The following is a 21043-nucleotide window of genomic DNA, read 5'->3' on the forward strand; positions in this document are numbered from 1 at the left end:
ATAGCTGAAGGATTGACTGACTGAATGAATGACAGATATATAGACAAGCAAGCAAATGGACACAAACAGAAATTTGGCTTATAGAAGAAATCAAGCAAAAAAGGACACAACGTATAATAAAGTGACTCATAGCTGTTCAGAGACACAAAAATCCATAAAATAGATACAAAAAAACATTATTCACATCCATAGCACAAATATTGTCCTTGCTTGATGGACATGTCTCTCCTTTTGATGGAGGCTAGCTGAAAAGTACATTAGGAAACTGCAGGGATGTCACCCCATGTGTGTGGGTTCAGGCTACAGGTCCTATATGGAGGATATGAACAGTGACCTGCAACTTTGTTTTTGTCCAGCCATTCCACATGAGGAATATATGCTTTATTATGCATTTATAAAACTTACATTCATATATATTTATGCAAAACAGAGAAAAATACTGCTTTGATTTTACTGACCACTTGGCATGAGCAACCATGAAAAGCAATAAAAACAATTAAAGCTGAATGTACAGTATTATGTATAGCTTAACATGCTCTATCAAACCATCTTCCTTCATTCATAAGATACAGTGCTGAATCCTAAGACAATAAAGAGAAATCCTATCTGTTACATCCATAAAGAGGAAACTGTGGAATGTGAGGAGAAAGAGTTAATTAAAATGAGCCGTGCAGCATAATTACATTTCCATACATGTAATTATGTATACAGAAGCACTCCTGGAAATCACAATTTGAAATTGCCACTTCATCCCTTAAAATAATGTTGGGAATTCTTGAATACATTTTGGAAGTAAAGCTAAAAGAGACAAAGGAATGCCCCCCCCCCCCCCCCAACTCCTCAAAGAACAAAGGAGTAGTAGGAAATGCTATTCTGTTAATTCTGTAGCGAAGAATTCCAACTTTAAATGTTTACTGAAATCCAGCACCAAACAGTGAGAAAGGGAGTCTGAGAGGTGTGGAAAGTCCTAGGTGCCAGACAGGGAGCAGTCAGGAGAAACAGCTCAGCGTCCTTGGGAATGCTAATTTGAAAGCACTTGAAAAGTCAAACCAAGCTGTTTCCTCTTTCCTACCATTGCACACATAATGGGAGATTCATACAGCCTCCCCCCATTAATGACATGAAGGCAGGTCAGAGTCATCCCTACACTCATTTGTCAAGCAACGATGACTCAGCGTTTCATTCTTGCTGGAAAGAGTGGAGAGGGAGATTGTCTGTCAAAAAAGAAACACAGTGGCTGTTACGCTAACGATTTTTGCCTAGCGTGTGTGTAATGCTGAGCTGGGCTCCAGTCCAGGGCATAGACAAAGAATGCCCCGATATTGACTTAGCCTTTAGTTATTCTTACTTCCTGTCACATGCGGTTTCCTCATCAAAGATTAATTGGCTCAGAGAGGCAGAGATGGAGTCCTGGAAGGGGGGCCTGGGGTGACGGTGTAGCCCAATTTTTAATTAAGAAAAAAAATGTAAAAATGAATAAACGGAAAAATGAGAGAAGTGCAGACTTTAATTCCATCTTGCCTTGAGAAAAGAGAGGCAGCTGGGGGCTGGTGGGGACAGCGAGCAGAAAGCGTGAAGCCAGAAGTCAGCCCTTCCGAGCACAGCTCCAGCGGAAACCCCAGCGCCAAAGCCGGCTCTCGGCTCACGGCGCTCAGCTCCAGCGCCTGGGACGCGGCTGCAGCGCTTCGGTCCAAAATGGCTGCCAGCAGCTCATGTAAACAACTCCAAGAATGAAAGGGCTACATTCCTCCCCTGCACTGGCCAAGCACTGCGGAGCTCAACATTAACTCTGTATTCCCTGGAATCCCCCTCATAATAGAGGACCTTTTTAAAACGAGTTTTTGACCCCACAAGTTCCGTTTGTTCCAAATTATTTTTTCCACACTATTTCTGGGGTACGACACTGATAGACAAAGCTGCCGATCCCGCAATACTGGGCACATTCGGCTCAATTTTGAGTACGGCTATAAAAGGTCCGATAAGAGCAACCCAAACCAGGGAAGTGGGAGAAATACGTTGACGTTGCATGCCTTTCCTTAGTTCCTGAAACGAATACCGTTTTTCTTTTTTTTTTCAGTTAAATGAGAGTGCCTATAAAATAAACCCAACAGTTAGCGCCCCAAAGATCTGATTCTCATCATTTTAGAAGCTTTGCCCTTTTCGACTGACTGGAAAGAATGATAGCCAACTGTAAAAATAAACCAAGCTCTACAGGAGGTGCACTGGTTGGCTACAGGAGCATATTCTCCAGTCACATACAGTATACGGTTTATAAATGACACAGCATGGTGTAAGCCTGTCCTAACCAGACAGATGTCTCATGTCTCACTAGGTCTCACAGCTACAGTATATATCAACAGGTGTGATGTCCTATTTAGGTTCTCTAAACCCACACAAGAAAATGTTTCAGTCTAGAAATACTTAAATATGCTGATAAGAGCACCTAAATATCTTCATTTCACAGCACATGAGAGAAAATCGCCTTGATGGGAACCCCAGGCAAGTCTTTGCAGTACAGCTATATGGTATCGAGCTCAATGTCTGTTTGGAAGCATAAATGGTGCCTGCACAATATCCAAGTGGTTGAACCACAAACATTAGCTTTTATTTAGGTAGTTCCGTGATTAGTAAAGAGGCCAAACAAGGAAAAACAACTGGAAAAAGAAGGCTTATCTTCTTTCTACTATATCTACTTTATTTAACTAACAATACATTCAAATCCTTAACAAGCCATACAGATGTATTTGTACTTTTTTTCAAGGGTACTCCGTCTCCTGTCATTGTAAAGTCCATCTGCTATCAGCAAGTGTAAAGTCACGTCCAAAGAAGAGAGAGAGGGCAGTCAATGTCACAGCTACAATGACATAATCTAACTTTACACTTTAAGAAGGGAAAAAAGTAACCAATTTGCTGTCATAAAAAGATGGAAAGTCAACCCAGGCACACAATAGTGCAGCCCTCAATGGGAACGTCTGTGGCTGCACACAGGCCCAAGCAGGATAAACAGTCTTCAGCACAACAGCCCTGCTGTGTTCCTTTTGCTATCAATTCTGCATTGCTCAGTGTTGGCCCACTGCATTTTCTCAAATCTCCTTAAAGAAAGCCACTGCCTTGCTTCTTAAAGCTTAGCCTCTTCAGTTCCAACCTTAACAACTTTCCACAGAATAATAGCCCTGGATTTCTATAGGAAAAGACTCAAAGCTTAGAATAGCAGCTTTCTCCACGGGCTGTCTGTACTGGAATGCAAAGCAGATTCCTGACCCCAATTAAGGCAGTGGTTCTCGTTATAGCTAAAAGAGAAGTGCATTAAAGGTAACTACCAATTAAAATACATAAATGCATTACATATATAATTTCCTTGTGTCAAAGGTTTTTTATTTGTTCAGTGAAGTAGAAATTCTAAAGAGATTAAACAATTTCACTTACCATGGATACAACACCACCTATTGGAGATAACTCACCTAAAAGATGCCTGTTCTCACATGGTGAAATACATCTTAAGGAAAATAAAAATTGAGCTCTAAAATTTTAGATTTTATGATTTAAAAAGAATAACCAAAGCAGCTGATTCTGGGAAAATATTTCATAAATATTTTGTGAATAATAAATATTTCTCACATCTTTCATGAACACAAAAACTAGAGACAGATCTATATTGTAGATTAATTCTCTGAGATAAACATTTCGGTTATAGCAATAATACATTTTACCAAACAGTGGGGAGTGTCTGTAGGAAATGAATATATGAATTGAACAGTATTACTGTGAATCCATTAAGATGTATGCATTAAGAATTTTTGGTATCAAGAAAAGGTTCTAATAGAAATTGACTACATTATTTTCCAGAAAAGAGTACAGTTATAATCTATGTGGTGATTCCCAGCTGTCTAAATACATTTGTTTGAAAGTATTCATTTTTGTACATTTTTAATCTAGATTCATTTGGTTTTGTTCCACCTACAATAATGAAATTGTGGTGACTATGTGTTAGACCATGAAAAATCCTATTGTTACCAACAAAACACGGTTTTGCCCAGATATAAATTGACGGTATAATAAGCAAATGATAATGAATTATAAAAAAATTAATCCCATCATATTAATTTTAGGAGTTCTAAAATTACAAACAGCAAAAATGACAGTGTGTTGTTTTAGCAACTACCTACTGTACATCATTTATGAAACTGCAGAGATAAGCATAAGTCATTTGAAAAAGTCTAAAATATAGTCAGTTTATATAAGCAAAAGCACACAGAAAAATGGGAACAAATCATTCTTAGCACTGCTCTCCGTTAGCTGCATTCTTTAAAATGTCATTTAAAAAATGTTTGAAATTAATAAACTTCTGGTAAGGACTGAGTACAAAAAAAAAATGTTCCAACCCTTTCCTGTTTAAGTTTTTGGGAACGGGGGGGGGGGGGGGGGTTGGGGGGAGAACAGAAAGAATTTTTTTTAAATCCATTTTCTTAGTGTTGTTTCTGCAGAAAGGCCAGGAAGTACACGCCTGAAGGCCTGAGCAGCTTATTTGCCAGAAAGGAATGTTTTAGATTGCATACATTATCAGTCAAGGGGCCGCAGGCAATGAAAGATACTGCTGACATCATTGTCTGTAAATGGCTCTGCTTTGAGCAGGAGCGAGTGAAAACAAAATGGAATAACCCTTTCCTTCCTCAACGAGCACTGCAGCAGCATGTCACAGACGGCAGATCTGCTTTCTGTTAGGAGGCTTTTATTACAGAACCAAAAGTCTGACCCAGATGAAGAACAAATAGCAAAGATAATAACACCCGCTCATCACAAGAGGATTTACAAAACGCTATTGTGTAGCCAAAATCAAATAAGCAAACCCTATGGAATTTTCAGCATGTCTCAAAAGACAGAGAGAAACTAATATCATTTTTAAGCTTGGGAGGAACTTGACACCTAACTAATCTGAAAAAAAAGATATTAAAATATATGTATGTAAAAAATGCATGTAAAAAAATGGTTTTTAGTCCACTCCAACCGTTAAGTTTGTAAAAACCGAAAACCAGACAAAAACTTTTGGGCCATTACTTGCCTTCCATTCAGGCAATTCTATGTCTAAGATGAAGTGAAAAAGTGAACTTGAAATACAGAGAATATACAAACCTTTAAAAGAATACATTCCTTTTCCTTCTAATTTAAATTTAGACTTTATATTATGTAGAGCCAATTAATATCTAGGCAGATGCTCTCCCAAGACTTCTGCATTTAAGTTTCACAAAGATACTAACGTCAACTCAATCTCAACAACGATTCTGACATCACCCTTAAGACAGGGAACTTTCACTAAGGCAAATAACTGTATAACTGTTCTTTATATGTGACAGAAAGGAATAAAGCATCCTTTTAGAAACAAGGATAATTCCATGTTGAAAACTCCATTGAGTGTCTACTTCAGGTGGAGTATCCTCCCATAACTCCTTTTGTTTTAAACTTAATTTTAACATTCTTGAATGAATTCACTTTCAGCTTTATTGTTTTCAAGGTAACATTTCTGGAACCGAAGCAAAAGCAGACTCTGTCATTCAAAAGCGCAGTGCTGAAAAAAACAGAGCACAGAAGGAGTTAATCCTCCACTGCCTTTTTGTAAGCTCTTGTATCCTCGCATTCCTGAATAAATGGTGTTTTGTGAGAGCCTGGTTACCAATAGCAACAGTGAGAAGTAGTACTGCAGTGTAACCTTTGGAGTCGCAGGATTTATAGGCTGTATTTTTATCCGATGGAAAACTTCTCCGCTCATTCTCTCCTGAGGCAGGGGGTGAGGGTGGCTTAATGGCATTCACAGCGAGATAGGTCCTGGAACCAGTCTTTGCTGAGATTCTGGTTAGAAAACCTGCCATATCAGATAACTTAAATACAGATCGCCCACAGAATTTGCCCATTTGTTATATCATTTGGAAAAGGGGAACAATTAAAACTATCAATACGATAACTCCGAATAATTCAATAAACGAACACAAAAAAATATTGTATTCTCCACTGTAACTTTGCATGTTCCCATTTTTGCCAAGGTAAGAAACATTGCATGCTCTGGAATGTTTCATTTTTAAATATAAGCATGAATGTAAAACTGAATTAAAGTAGGTGTAAAAATGTTTTCTTTTAGCAAATCACCCCATAAATGTCACTTGAAGGTCAAAAGCTAAAATTATTTTTGGGTTTGCTCCTTTTTATCAAGATCTGTCCCTTTTTGTTTCACAGAACAGTGAGTGATTTTAGCAGATGGTCATCAGACGAAACCCCACTCTCATCCTAAGGAGGTCTGTGACCCTTTTAGAAAGCAAGATTAATTGTACACCGGCGGAGAGACCTTCTTACATGTGGGTAAACCTGGAAGCCATCTGAATCAGCAGATACTGCTGCAGTTAATAATTTTTTCAAGTTTCCCTGGTTTTGGAAACAAAGCAGAGCTGAAGTAATTTGCTCTGAAACAAGTCCTATTTCCCATACAGGACTCCTTAGGGAACAGGTCACTCCTTCCTAGATTAGATTCCCCCAGATGGTATATGATACAGCAGAAAATGCCTTGTATTTTAACTGGTTTGAAGCGTTCCAAGCAGTATAGAGAACACCCAGCACCAGATGACACAATGTGCATTTTCCTACAGCACTTACACCACAGCCGTGTAAGATAACATTCACACCATTGTATTAGCATGGATGGAAAATTTTCCATCAACACATCCAGACAGTTTTGCTGCCCACAGTTATTATGGCTAGAGCATTTCCAAAGCATAATAGATTTGGCACCCTCACAGACATCTCTCAATTTTATCATAATTAGCTTTGCTGAATTCCACAATGTTTCGTAAGCACTGGGTATATGTAAAAATTAAATGGATGCAATTTCCCAATGCTGTGAATGTTAGTTCACCCTTTACTTATTTTCCTTTTCGTTGACAGCGGACTTTACAGCACACTCAGACTAAATTCCAACTTGTCAATATAAACCAATACGTTATTCAGAAAATGATGCCAACAGTGCTAGCAAAGAAGACTCGTCTTTGATGTGAGATGAACTAGATAAATTACTATATCTGAAGGAACACAAATGGCAGCTTTTCAGGTATAACATTTTAATAAAATGTATTTGATTATGGCATATTGACTGCTTTAGGTTGCAGCCTTTTCACTACTTCTGTTTCTTAACAGTGGCAGATAGTTTTACCATGCAAAACCAGTATTCCCCAATAAACAGTGAGCACTCCAATATAATGTTGGTACAGTGCATGCTCTTTTATTATTCCAGAGCCTCAGCTCGTCTCTTTCTCTTTTGTATTCAGTCTGCAGCCTCTGTCTGTATCTCTATAACCTAAGTGATTGTTTTGACAGTCAAGGGCACCTTCACTAATACATACATTTGAAAGATAAATTAAGCCACCTCTAATCAAAGCAGCCACAAAAGACCGTGCTACCAGTAAGTAAAGCAGTTATTTTGTACTTTAACAATATCATTTCAGACATTTTCACGTCCAAAACATTGTTCAAATAAAAATGTAGCTCATTTTGTGTATCAATTTATTCAGAATTAAAAACATTACAAAAATAGCTTTTAACTTACACATTAGAAATGATTTTGTCAGTGGGAATTAAACGCTCTCCCCCTTCACCTAAAGGAATGTGACATTCTTTAATCAGACACCTTGATGCAGCGGTTCTGTCTTTATTTTCTTGAGATTCCATGATTTGACGGGTCACCGTGTTCATTTTCTGAAGAAGGACATATAAATAAGCAAGACCCTGGAAGCTCAGATATGCTCTAAGCAGCAAAAACAGAAAATGAAGCCGGCCTCTCAGTACAGCGCAGCATGCTCTCCTTATACAGAGCACTTCAGAAAACGCAAAATAGCTTGGGAGTGTCAGTCATTTCATCTATGTGCCAATTTAGCAGAGCCCATCTCTGAAATTCAACACTCGGCCACCGTTACTTCCCCCACCTCATTCTTGCCGCATAATCAATTTCTTTGACTGCATAGTATTCCGCTCACATCCCAACGGCTACGAAAGCCTACTTTAAATCAGGGACAGGGCAGCTGCCAGAATCTGGAGCAGCTAAAAATAAAGGCACAGCAGAATCAGTCTTCCTCGCCCTGAAGCCTCCGAGGAAAAGGCTTTCTCTGTCCCCGCTATAATCACGCAGACACCTCCAGCCTCAGCAGCATCTACAGTATTATCACAGTGCTATTTTCACACGGCAGTAATATCACTTTCCGGCACACAAAGTGTCTTCCCTTTTATCTTAAATAAGCTGATACTGTGACCCAGAGGCATGCCTAAGGAGGTAAGGGCTGTGATTCGTACCTCTGTGTATTACTGTGATCCCCCAATGGGGGTAATTAGGGTTAGGGTAAAGCCTAGACAGTATGTAAAAGCATAGTTCTTATTTTATATGTTCTCCCCCGCAATGTCTATCATAAAAACTGAGGAACTAGGGAGCATGGTCGTGTAGCCTCCTTGGGGAAAATGTCAATTTCTCAATGTCCTCAGAATTTTCCTCTTAGTTTTAACTTCTGTTTACCTTCACAAAAAAACAAGACAGAGCTTCACTGTAATTTAACTGTACGTGCACTACGAGCATTAGAAAGAGCAAAACAAATATTTAAATCTCACTGAAGGGCTGAAACACATAACTTCTGATTACAGTACCCTCTGTGCTTATTTTATATTCCCTGTGGGGAAAAAAATCTCAATGTAAAAATATAATTCTCTGCCTGTAAAGTTGTAATATGTTGTTTTGCAAAACCGAGTCTGGAAGGAAACTGAAGTGCTGCACTTGTAAGCTGGCAGGAACAACCTGTCATTTTCCTACCAGTTCGGATCACCAATAGTCTCTTACTGCGCAGCACTAACTCACTTGCCTTTAAAACCAGACATTTTTTTTTCTCCAGGAGGTGTACATTTACCTTTGTCTTAACCGCCTTTTAAGACTCACACATGGCTAATTCTGAATCAGCCACCTTATGTCTATCGGTAACTCCTGACTTCATAGCCTCAAGCAACAAATCCGTTTCCCATGCACACTGCTATGCAAATACACTTGGCAATTACTCGAACAAAGCAGAAATTGTATGCAGCCATTCATCTTCCAGGCCCTGCAGGAGCTTGATGACAGTACAGGATTGTTGGTATGACTTACAGCAACAGCCATGTTACATGTGCCAATCACAATCTCTTCTGTGAGGCAGCCAGTGGAAAGGAGTCTGTGTCACATGACTGTCTAGTCGAGTAATCAGTCAACTGCAGTTAATTCCATCTACGTCCACATGCTAGGAAAGTCCCTAAGCTGTCCCATCATGCTTTTCCTGGCTGTGCTTTCAGAAGTAAGCTCAAGCTGTACACGAAGATCAAGGCATGGGAGGGGATAAAAAAGCATTCAGTTTGAAATTATTTAAATGAAACTGTTAGCAAATGCTAACATCACATAACCACAGATTTATTAAACTTCTATATGATTACGGAACGATTAAGGTAGAACAGGCAACCAAGAACGGAAAAAGGATACAATACAAAAGATTCAGAGTACAAGGCAAACATTTTGTTCACAATGTCTCTTGCACCCTAGAGTTATTCTTGCTGTCCACTGTGAGGTCAAAACTCAGTGGCTTTTGCCTAACCTTATATGCATGTTATCCATAGTGATGCATTTTCAAATTTCTATGACTTTTTGATGGCTACATTATGGTTGTTCAGAATATATATTTCACACACAAAATGAATCGGAACGTTGACATTTGTCACTGTTTTGAAGACTCCCGGAGAGAGCGAAAACCATTTTAGAGGCCTTAAAAAAGTTATATAGGGTGAAGACTTAGCAAATCCCTATTTATTAAAACCTCATTAAATTAATAGACAAAATAAAATGTATCCAAGACCTGAAAGTATTTTGATGCCACCCTTCTTTCCTCCTGTAAATCAAAGACATTATTCCCTATGACTGCAGAAGGAGCAGCTCAGAAAAACATCCTTCCTTTCAAAAAATGTTCCTAGTTTGTTTTCCATACTAAATAATCTGCATTAAAACATTAAAACAGACATAGCTGAACTTTTAGCAGTAAAGATCTATAGTACAAGTTCAATGATCTAGCTGGTTAGAATTGTGAAAAGGAAAGATATTGTTTCATTCCTAAACTGTGTTCGGAACATTAAAGTTGATACCACCATGAAACAGAAAGAAAAAAGTATTTAAATTAGTCTCTCCTAATCAATATACCACCAGAGACATATTGATCAAGATGTGTATACCCATACCAGCATTAAGGGCTTGTAATTAAGTAACTATGTTTATCCTAAGTAAGGATCAGCCTAAACTGGTAAAAAAAAAAAGACATAATGACAGCCAAAAGCATTACAAATCTTTAAAAGACTAGAAGAATACAGTGTACATATTTTCCCAACTGAAATGAAATTATATTTATATTTGATAACATTATTTAAATGATTTGTATATTGAAATAGAAGGCAGACATTGACAACATTAAAGTTTTACATAATATTTAACAGTATATAAAATGGCTTTTAGACTATTTTCATAGGTTATATCCATTGGAAGCAATTTTCCACTTGCCTTCCTGCAGAAACTGAGGTTCTCTCTCAAGTTAAACATTATTATGCTTTTCCATGTAAACAAATGTCAACGGAAATAGTTTTCTGTTTAGAGCAAAGTTGCCTAAGAGCTTTCAGTTGAACTCAGTGAACTGTGACAGGCAGGTGACTTTTGAAACAACTATTGGCATGAGAAAGTTCCATTTCTGATCTTGCATTTAAAGCCACAGATTAAACATTTAAAAAGACATACAGGTGCCATTTTCTTCAAGAACACCCCTTACACATAATAAAAAAATTGAGGATCGTTAATAATCCCGTTACGTCATCTTTAAAACTTTTCCTATCGCCAGCGTTCACCTTGGGCAGCGACTACTTTCATAAACCGAACTTTTCTTCATTGGGTAAAAAGATAAAAAACTCAGCTGTATGAAATGTTGCCATTAAACTGTTTACAATCTAGTGGTAACAACATATTACTATGTCTATTTGTTTTCACAAGTAATAACACCACAGAGGAGAATCAGGAAAATTCTAATTAGCCACTAAAAGGGTAATGATCAGAGATACATGCAGAACATATCACTCGATTATGATAAGTCTGAAAGGAATCGGCTTGTGTCACCAGCCTGATTACTTAACACCTATCACTGCAGGTGTTTGCACTGAACCGCACTGGACCTACTGTTACACTTTATCTTTAACTTATCGAAAATGGCCACCTTAGAATGTTTATTCTGCTGTTTCAAAAGACCCAATAAACTTTTATAGATTAAAAACATCACAGCATTGACTGAAAAGCAAGTCAGACCTTCACTCTCAATCTACTTATTTTAGTAGTCTCTTTGTTATCTAAAAACATCTACATGTGCTTACTGAACAAAATCAAGATTCTACACTAAAAAGTTTAAACCTCCTGAGTTACATTACTAGCTTATACAAAAAGTGTTAGTGGTGATTTTAAAGTTGCCCAAATAGCTTAAGAACCACTCTCTCACTGGACTGGTTCTGTCTTTAATATTCTGCCCTGTTCAGTAGACCTCACATCTCAACACCTCACCTTGAGAAAACACAGAACTGCTTACAGAGAATGAAAATAAAAAAGAACAGTCTGGAGTCTGATTATATGGAATATAATTTCAAATAGATACAATCACTAGGACAGGACCGGATTCCTTCCCTGGCATGTTTTGGGCTACTGAAAATGTAGATCTTCATCTTGGCTTCGTAAACACCAGGCATTTTAGTTATTTCTTTAACTTTAAATGAACTAATGGCAAGACTGTTAGCATAGGTGAGTGGGAAGAAAAGCCCATAACAGTAACTCCTTAATACTGACTGTGCATTCAGGCTTTTTGCCAAGACTTTTGACACAATTCTGTTAACATGCTATCCACTGTGCTGAACACTGCTTACCTGGTGCACCACATTAGGTCATGCACGTGCTGAACAAACCAACCACTCACCAAGTGTTAATATCAATTGAATTTATTACAATTTACTCAGCTCCAAGGCACGTTACAGTCTTCTGTTACTACAGAAATGGATAAACAAACAGAGCATGTTCATGTACAGCATTTTGCTCTACTTTTAAGCATCCGTGCATCGATAAAGCAAAAGAGGAGCAAAAACAAGAAAAATATGAAAATCAAAACAGGTAGTTTAAAAAAAACACAAGGTAAAAATGAGACATTGCCCTAGTAAATATTACAAAACAAAAAAGAAGGAACAAAAATCAAAATACCCCCTTACCTCTGCAAACAACAAAGTGAGACTGAGACCAGGGCTTCATAAACATATTTCAACAATTTGTTTGCACTTTGTAAGTGTCGACACTGGCCTTGGTAATCTAGAGAAGTGCATGATTTTACAAAACAAAACAAAAAATTAAAAACTAAAACGTTAGCAGCAGTAATTGCCAAGTGCTTTAACTCTGTACCTAGCCAACGCACTGCCACCGAAATAAAAACAGTTATGCAGTAACCAGTCAATAACTTCTGTTTAACAAAACAGCTTCATCCTTCAAATGAAGTGTACATACCTTCTGTTTCAAAATATAGAAACATACGACGAAAATAATGTCTGTACATAAGACTAATTTTGTCCGTTTGCAATATTCACAACGTGTATATATATATATCTCTCATTTCTTCTTCAGAATTTCTAAGGGTCTCTCTCTTTTTTCACTTTCACGTCCCCAGCCAAGATGGTTGCTATCTCTCCTTGCATAAACGCCCAAGGCACGTTTGAACCTACCAGGGGACACTTCTCTCCGCTCGGGCAATACACTTCGCCCGTTGCCCCCTGTGCCTTGATGCTTTCCCGAGAGCAGGGGAAGCAGAACTTGTGGTTAGGGACCGAGGGACACTGGACGAAGTGCGTATCCTCCAATCGTTCGTGACAAATGGTGCAGCACAGCGGGCCGCTGTTGGCCATGGGCGAGTCCGGAATGTTTTGAGGGTGGACTTGATCCATGCCAGGGTGGCTGCTGGGGGGTGGGGGCGCTCCGGCAAGGTTCATGTCCCCATTGCGCGACGCCAGGCGCCGCTGGCCAGGTATGGAGGCTGGAGAGACCGGGCTGCTGCTGTTGTGCCTGGCGGACGTCGTGGAGTGGACCGAGCTCCCGTCCTTCGGGGAGTGGGCATTGCCCAGGGTGTCCGCCACCGACATCAGCGCCGCCATGGGCGACTGCCCGTTCTGGGGGGCGCTCTCGGGGGGGGTGGTCCGGTTGGAATGCGCGGGGTGGCCGGGTCCCAGGGGCGGGGGTCCCCCGTGCGCGGCGCCGAACGCCCCGGCCGTCATGGTCAGCTTCAGCGCCTCGCTCTGGCTCGCCATCCACTGCTGCCTCTGCTGCTCCTCCGACAGCTTGAGCGCCCCGTCGGCGGAGTCGGGCTCCGGGGACGCCTTCCTCTTGCGCATGCCGGCCCGGGGCGCGCTGGCGGTCGGCGGGGCGCGCGGCAGGCTGACCAGGGCCGTGGGCAGCAGGGGGCAGCTGGCGTCGATGTAGGGCTGCGGTAACATCTCGGAGCCCAGCGCCTCCTTGAAGAAGCGGACCGACTCCGGCAGCAGGTCGCCCAGAAGCCGCCAGTCCCCCGAGCCGTGCTTCTTCTCGTACTCCAGGTACTTGAAGCCGGAAGAAAGTCCCCGACCAAAATCTTTCATGCAGTCCTGGTACATCTGTTTAGCCACTCCCGACGCGCTGGAAAACACGTTACCAGATCCACTGGGGTACTCGATGAATATTTTCAACTCGTAGTCCATTCCTGGCTTGGAAACGGCATCAAAAGCGAACACCCTACCTACCAGAGAGTGGTCCTTCTTAAACCTCACGTCGAAGGGGGTGCAGTTCGACAGTGTGATTAAAGTCTCCCTCACGATCTTGGGCTTGTTCGCCCAGTCCTCGGACCGATTCCTCAAGCTCTCGCTGAGCTCCGCCAGGGCTTCTGCGCTCCGCTGCTTCTCCTTCAGGTCCCGCTCCTGGTCCGTGCTGGACACGGAGCCCGGTCTCTTCCCCACGTCGGACATGGACTGGGTGGCCATGGTCAGGGCAGGTCCCAGGCTGGTGGGAGGCGGCGGTCGGCTCGCCAGCCCATGTGGGGCGATGGCTGCAGCCGCAGATGGGCCATTCAGCAGGGTCTGGGGGAGAAGGTTGGGAGGCACGTTCATCTGGCCGGGGACGGCCACCATTCCGTGATTCCTGCGAGAGTTGGGGCTCTGTCTGTTGAGCTCTGGGGGGCCATCGTCCGGTTTCGGGAAGCCGTTTGGACCGCTCAGGCCGTTCGGAAGCCTGCCAGCGTGGGCGCCAATGGCCGGATAGTCAAAACGGGGTCTCTCGGCGTTCAGCGAGTAGCGATCCAGCCCTGCTTGCGGCTGTTTAGACGAGCCGTCCACATGGTTCAGATGCACCGTCTCCTTGGACGACAGAGCCGCCTGGGCTTTCACGGTCGGCGGCGGCGGCGGTCCGGGGGATCTCCCGTCCTGGAAGCCATGAGCGCGCTTCAGCTGGCGTGCGGTCTCGATCACAAACTCGATCCGATCGGCGCCTTCGTAGTTCACGCATCCCCTGCAGACCGGCTCGGTAAAATCCCAAATCATAGCCCACGGCATGCGGGGCAAATCGCAGAGGTAGCACGACTGTCTCCTGGAAGATGAGACTTGTGCAGAAGACATGTTGATTGCCCGTTTCGCTCCCTTTTTTTTTTTGTGTTGTTGTTGCTGCTGCTGCTGCTGCAAGTCTCAGTCCGTGTTGCTTTCTCGGTAAATCCTCCTTTTCGGCCCCGCTGTGTGCACACAACCGCTCTTCCTGCTCTTGATCTCCGGTACCGTGTGAAATGTGTGTGACTGGGGTTCTGAGCTTGCAGGTTTCACATTTACAACACGCGCGCCTCACATTCTGACTCGAAATTCTGATTTTGAATTCTGATTGTGACTCTACGCTCTCTCTCCACTTGGAATGCCACCTGGCTGGGGCCGTGACGTCAGCACCACGCTCCGCAGTTCCTCTAACAAACTGACATGCCACTTGTTGCTCTCCTACGGCGCATGCTCCAACCCCTCCCCGCCGCGTTGTAAATGGCTTTACTGCACAGAAATCGATCAGGTTTAAAAACGGGGCACTGCTGACAGTCCGCTATGTGCAACATTGCTCTCTCTTAATTCCCGGCAAGCTCCCAGAGAAAGGCATTAATATTGCATTGTAGCTCCAAAATGTTATTACCGTTTTCCTGAATGGTAGAGTGGCATTCGCAATAAGGCGTGCACAAAGAAATACAAGTTCTATTTTGCTTACATCAGCAATATTACTGTACTACTACGGGCTCCGGAAAAAGGGAAGGTGAACTTTTATAATTTACTTTCTTTTGCGAGGCCGGCATCGTTGTCTGAATGTGCTGTTTCTCTCGACCGACACGCATATGTGTTTGCATGCTCGCCGTATGTAGGGCTGATGTACACCTCCACGAGCAAGCAGAGGAGAATAAAAACAGTCCGTTTTGTCGTTCGTCCCCCTCGATCCTGTTCTCAGAGCCCGCTGTAGCCAAAGCAGATGTTCCCCGGGCAAAAGCAATCTGTCTAGCTGCTAGACGCTGACGTCACCGAGATTGTATTTCAGATCTCTTTGGAATAAACAGAGCCGCCTGCATGTTGCACAGAAGCACGACTGGACTTTGCTGAATGATTTTTCCATGCATCGCTACCGACGTCCTTTGAAAAATAAACATATAACCTATATATAACACAGCGGTTTATACGAAACCTTTATTAATGACCTTAATCTTAAATGCAAATAGAAGTCCACATGTATAGGCTTTTAGGAATGCATGCTTAGCGAGATCTGCGCTCAGCAGTATCTGACCTGTGTAACACTTCCTAAATGAAATCGTATACGACCATTGTTGAAAAATAACAGACTGCATATTGCTTAAATCCACACACCTTTATTATGTTATAGGAACGCTATAACATGCGTTCTAGGTATGAAGATTTCTAAGAAAAGAACCTGGTAATTAAGAGGTGTCTTGTTACTAATAAATGTACTATAACAAGTTCAGTGATTGCAAGTTTACGTCGGTGTTGATCCATAAATCAAAGTGAGAACGTTTAAGCAAATGCACTGTAGCTCCAAGCACTGCAGCAGAATATTAACACATTAATCCAAACCCTTCACACGTACTGTGAAATGAGAGTTTTGCATGCGCTGTAGCACCTCGAGGTGCCTCGGCTGCTATAAAGCGGATTTTAAAAAACCTCGCACTAAGTACGGCCTCGGTTCACGTTTAGTTTAAGAAGTGATAGGCAAACTCTTGTAGCAGTATACAGCAAACATATTAACCAAAGTTTTAATTCAAGTTCAGACTCCCGAGAGGTTTAGAGGGAAAGCGAGACTGGTGACGAAGGCTCCCACGTTTGACTTCTTTGGCATCGAGAGTGCGCATTTCCAAGAAGTCGGGTATTGGCAATAACAATGTACCGTGGCCGGAGGACAGGCCGTCACCCGCGGGTCGGGCCCTGTTCTCGGCCGGACAGCTGTCTGCTAAATCTGGACACATTCTGTCACATGTCCGCGCTGTGTCGTGAAAAGTGCTCTCGGACGAAAAACAAGAAACGAATAAATGTTACGCGTTGCTTAATACTCCCAAACCGGTTCACTGGCTCGTGTAAAACGTGTTCAAAAACTCAATCATCCACAACACAAAACGATGTTTCGAAAGCAATTAGCTTTGCAGACCTACATTATAACGGGAGAGACGAAACTGGTTAACGCACACTTCTACTCGAGTTCAGCTGAACAACACATTTTAGAAAACCCTTCTGTATGCTTCAAGCAAAGAGGCACGTCAACTCTGTTCTTCAAAGCGTTTCACCTAGGAGCCTGTGGACAGAATCGACTTTTTTATCTACAGAGAAAAATGAAAGCAGCAGTACAGTTCAATGATTCATTACAATTCGGGCAAAAGGAATGAGATTTAACCCAGTGAAAAGCCCTTATTTTGCAGCTGTTCAGAAAAGTTCCAACACATTTGTTTCGACCAGCATCTTTGCTCTCAGTGACGTGCATGCTTTATATATTTGTTCAAGCGTCAATTGTAGTAAACAAGCTTTTTATTATGAACACAGCCTCCCTCTCTTCCTGCATCCTCACAGAAGAAATAGATCTGTCCCACGGGCTGTCTCCATGTGTTTTCGTGACTGCAGACGCTAGTTTAAAATCTGCCAAACATTAGGTTAGTTCAGACATGCTGGATTCCCTGACTCACTGACTGTTTACCTAAATGCACAGCCAAGAGTAGCCCCTTCTCCTGGCCTCTGCCACTGATTAATAACACTTGGGAAATGGAACAAAACTTTCCCCTGTTATACAACTGTAAGGGAGAGGTGGAAAAAAACTAAAGGACAGGACAAAGAGAAAGGAAGATTATTTATTGCACTTACTGCATACCACAGACACAGACTGTATGCCGCTGAAGCAAAAGAAACCAAGTATGGCTAGAGATCTTTTCAACAAAAGCCTTTTGCCTTTTTCCCCCTCTGCTCTGCGCACAGAAACTGTGAAGAGAAGCACGCTACTACGGCATTGCTCATCATATCTTTTAGTGTTAACGAATCTTTAGGAAATGTAGTCCATCGTGTTACATGAGTTCCCAAAGAACACAGGGGACATATAAACTATACTTTTAATTAACACCAGACATAAAACTTCACTAGAAGATGTTATACACCATTTGAAGATGTTCCACAATCTCCATGTAAGGTCATTTAAGGCTTTTTATTATTTATTCATCACTTGCTTTTCTAAAACATATGTAAAAGCAGACTTACAGTATGTTAATGCCTTTCATTACTTATTTTATACTACATCACCTCACAGCCCAACATGATGGCTGATGGCTTACAAGTAAAAATGCAAGTGTTCATTCACTGCAAAAATGTGAAATCCAACACTTCCAATTTAAATTTCAAAAGGCCTTGCACACAAGGTTTGATAAAGACAAGAAAAGGGCCTTAAACTTGCTCCAGACGTCAAAATGTAACAATGAAATTTGAGAGCAAGGGACAAAGATTTGTAAAAAATATTGAGCGTTTGGTACAGTTAAGAAAGGAAGAAAATCTCATATCAACAGTTCTGGCTTGAAAACCCATCCTTTCTTTGGAATTAGTGCCAGACAGCTTTCCTGAGCTTGTTCCAGCTGCTGGAGCTGCAGACAATTTTCAGTCTATTTGTACTTGAAGCTTGTGACTAGTCCGGGAAAATGAAGCAGACGCCCTTGATCTCAGTACAGATTGGAAAAAAAAATATATGTTTGTGCCAATTATCCTAACACTAATAATAGATCCCTCTGTTCACTGGCTAAGCAGCAATTTCACATAAAAACAATAAATAATAAGTATAAATAATACAAATCTCATTAAAATCTTTAGGTCACTGAGACAGCAAGGGATCTTTGCAAACTCAGCCTTTGTTAAGCCTCTTATGATAATAAAACATTCCCCATTTCAAATACAGGAATAAGAATAGTACAAAGATCAATCACTGTGTATTGTTTTGTATCTGTACTACATATACTCTATACTGTATAAAATGCTACATGGACACTCGCAGTAGTAACTGCTGTTTGACATGGGGAAGGGTTCATATATACATGTACTTCAGCTCAGAATGCTGAACGGAATTCTCCTTTCTCTCCCTTTATAACCTGACAACACAAACAAAGAAAGCCCAATCACTCTGCCTCCATCTAACCAAGCCATGGGAAAATGTGAATGTGTTTTTTTTCTTTGACTCGATGCCCCCACCCTGTCCGATTCCCATTGTGTTGCCTCTTCTCCCTGCTCGTTTGTGACACTATCCATGTGGAAAATTTTCAGCTCGCCGCAGTCAATCGCAGGGGTTAATTTTTAGCTTCCGCTAAGCACTTGGGCGACTGCCAAGCAAATGCATTCTGGGAAATGAAAAGCCTGCCAAGTACAAACTGCCAGCATTAAGCAGTCCTGACAGTTCTGCTCCTTCTAAACTTGGCAGCGGTTCAAAGTGCTCTTTCATTTGAAATGTTGGATCCCTGCCATGTGCATGCAGATTTACTTTACCTACTCTCATAAGGAACTGATAAATGCCGTTGCAGTTGCCATGGAGATAAGAGGCTATCAGAATGGCCTTGTGATCTAGCCTCTCCGTTCTGATCTTTCTTTTTTTTTTCCTTTTTGACAGCGGAATAAAAAGTTCTGAAAACCTTAACCCTTTGTGGCAAAGTTTTCAGAAAAAACTAAAAAAAACAAACATGTCAGATTGCTGTTTGAAAAATAGGAACAGCTTTAACCTATATTTAACCTAAGACTGAAATGAAGTGTGAATCTAATAGTGGGTCACACATAATTCCTTTTAAACTGATGTCCAAAGTACTGTTATTATTAGTAAGGTCAACAAAAAGCCAAAGACTATATTCTTTATGTCACACTGCCAAAGTGGGCTGCAGTATGAGCTGTTTTCAGCTACCCATTTTAAATTTCTCTTCAAGACGTTCAGGGTACTGCTAGATGAGATTCTCACAGCTCGTGTTTTTGATAAGCCTTCACACAAACACTGGGCAAGTACGCAAGTAGTATTAGAAACAGGGTGTTTAGATCTGACCTGCTGAAGTTCATCAGCACAGCTGCAGTCTGCTCATGGCTGTTTCAGCAGGGAGTGCAGAGGGAGACAAATAAAAATGCACAAAGCAGTCCCATGGAAGTCACATTTCTGCTCTTAGTAAGGCACATATGGTTTTATATCTTTGAAAATGGAATCCCCGCGTCCACATTTTCCTAAAAAGTTTTCAGAATTATTTAGATTGCAGGGCTGAAAGCTTACATCATTAAATCCAAAGTCTTCCCAGACTGGTTCATGTCCGCTGACAGCCTCTAGTGTCTGTCTAATTAAAGCTAAGCTTATTATGTAACCAGCACAGAGAGAGACATAGCTCAAACAACATAAAAAATAACCATCAGTTCTGGATGCAACATATTTTCCTCTGTGCTGCAATGTCCTTTATTAATACACTTTGATCCAATGAGCTCCCTCAATACTAAAGTCAAAGACACCAACTGAGCAAAATAATTTAAAAAAAACAAAACAAAAAAGGCATAGCCAATGATCAGTAAATTAGGACCCCGTGATCTTAACCAAGAATACTGTGAGCTGGTGTCTTTGGTGAGCTGGTCAGAGCCTGGAGGGTGAAGAGCAGATTCTGGTTGTGGTCCCAGAAATCTGCAGGGACAGACTGACCGAACAGGATGTTGGGTTACTGCAGTTTATGTCTTCCAGATATTGTAGACGGCAAGACCCAGAATAAAAAATAAATAAACAGCGAAAATACTGGCGACACACATCAGAGAACTTCGCCATTCCTGTTTCACATTCAGCATTCTGGAAGTTTTTTTAACTCTTCCTCCATGATAGAATAAACAACCATACCACCAAGCAGTAAAAAATCAGAAATCCCAATATCCCGTCAGTCTCAACCCGTGATGTGAACATTTTTTTTTTACCTGTTTCTCTCTGTATAGCTGCCTGCTGTTGCCATGGTAACACTCCTTCCCCGTGCAGATTGTAATCCCTGGGTATTCAGTATCTCCTCCAAAAGCCTCCCACTTCCTGTAGTGGCAGAGAGATTTACAATGAGGTTCAGACATTTGCTACAGTAAACATTTATAGCTGGGCGTATGGAAATGTAGATCAAATAAGACACTATTTCAGAGCTGAATGACTTCTGTCTGGGGAACTAAACTTTCAGTCCCTTCGACTGTAAATATTCTGAAATAAAAAGTACACTGTACACATGTAGATCATAAAAAAACTTTTACAGGTCACCTTCCAAACAGAAACATGACTACTGTATAATCTGAGGAAACATACAAGTGAAATATAAACATCGCCTCTGTGCCCTTGTACATTTTCCCCAGGCAAATATTTTTCAAGTAAATCAGTGATTTTACATTCTGCTGC

At 41.4% G+C, this 21043-nt stretch overlaps 2 protein-coding genes across 2 annotated transcripts in view; both read right to left on the reverse strand.

Annotated features, from left to right (window-relative positions):
• The window catches only part of kiaa0586 (KIAA0586 ortholog), a 172906-nt gene that overhangs the window by 127132 nt on the left and 24731 nt on the right, over nucleotides 1-21043 (reverse strand). The window contains exon 9 of the mRNA XM_088924648.1: nucleotides 20587-20692. Coding sequence (XP_088780774.1) covers nucleotides 20587-20692 — 106 coding nt within the window. The remainder of the gene's footprint in view (nucleotides 1-20586; nucleotides 20693-21043) is intronic.
• On the reverse strand, nucleotides 12039-15110 carry irf2bpl (interferon regulatory factor 2 binding protein-like). Its single transcript, XM_088924649.1, has one exon. It carries the CDS (start codon nucleotides 14734-14736, stop codon nucleotides 12730-12732), a length of 2007 nt encoding a protein of 668 aa, XP_088780775.1. The 5' UTR covers nucleotides 14737-15110; the 3' UTR covers nucleotides 12039-12729.

This window comes from Atractosteus spatula, chromosome 9 (assembly GCF_055471065.1).
Source record: "Atractosteus spatula isolate fAtrSpa1 chromosome 9, fAtrSpa1.hap1, whole genome shotgun sequence".
Taxonomy (NCBI): domain Eukaryota; kingdom Metazoa; phylum Chordata; class Actinopteri; order Semionotiformes; family Lepisosteidae; genus Atractosteus; species Atractosteus spatula.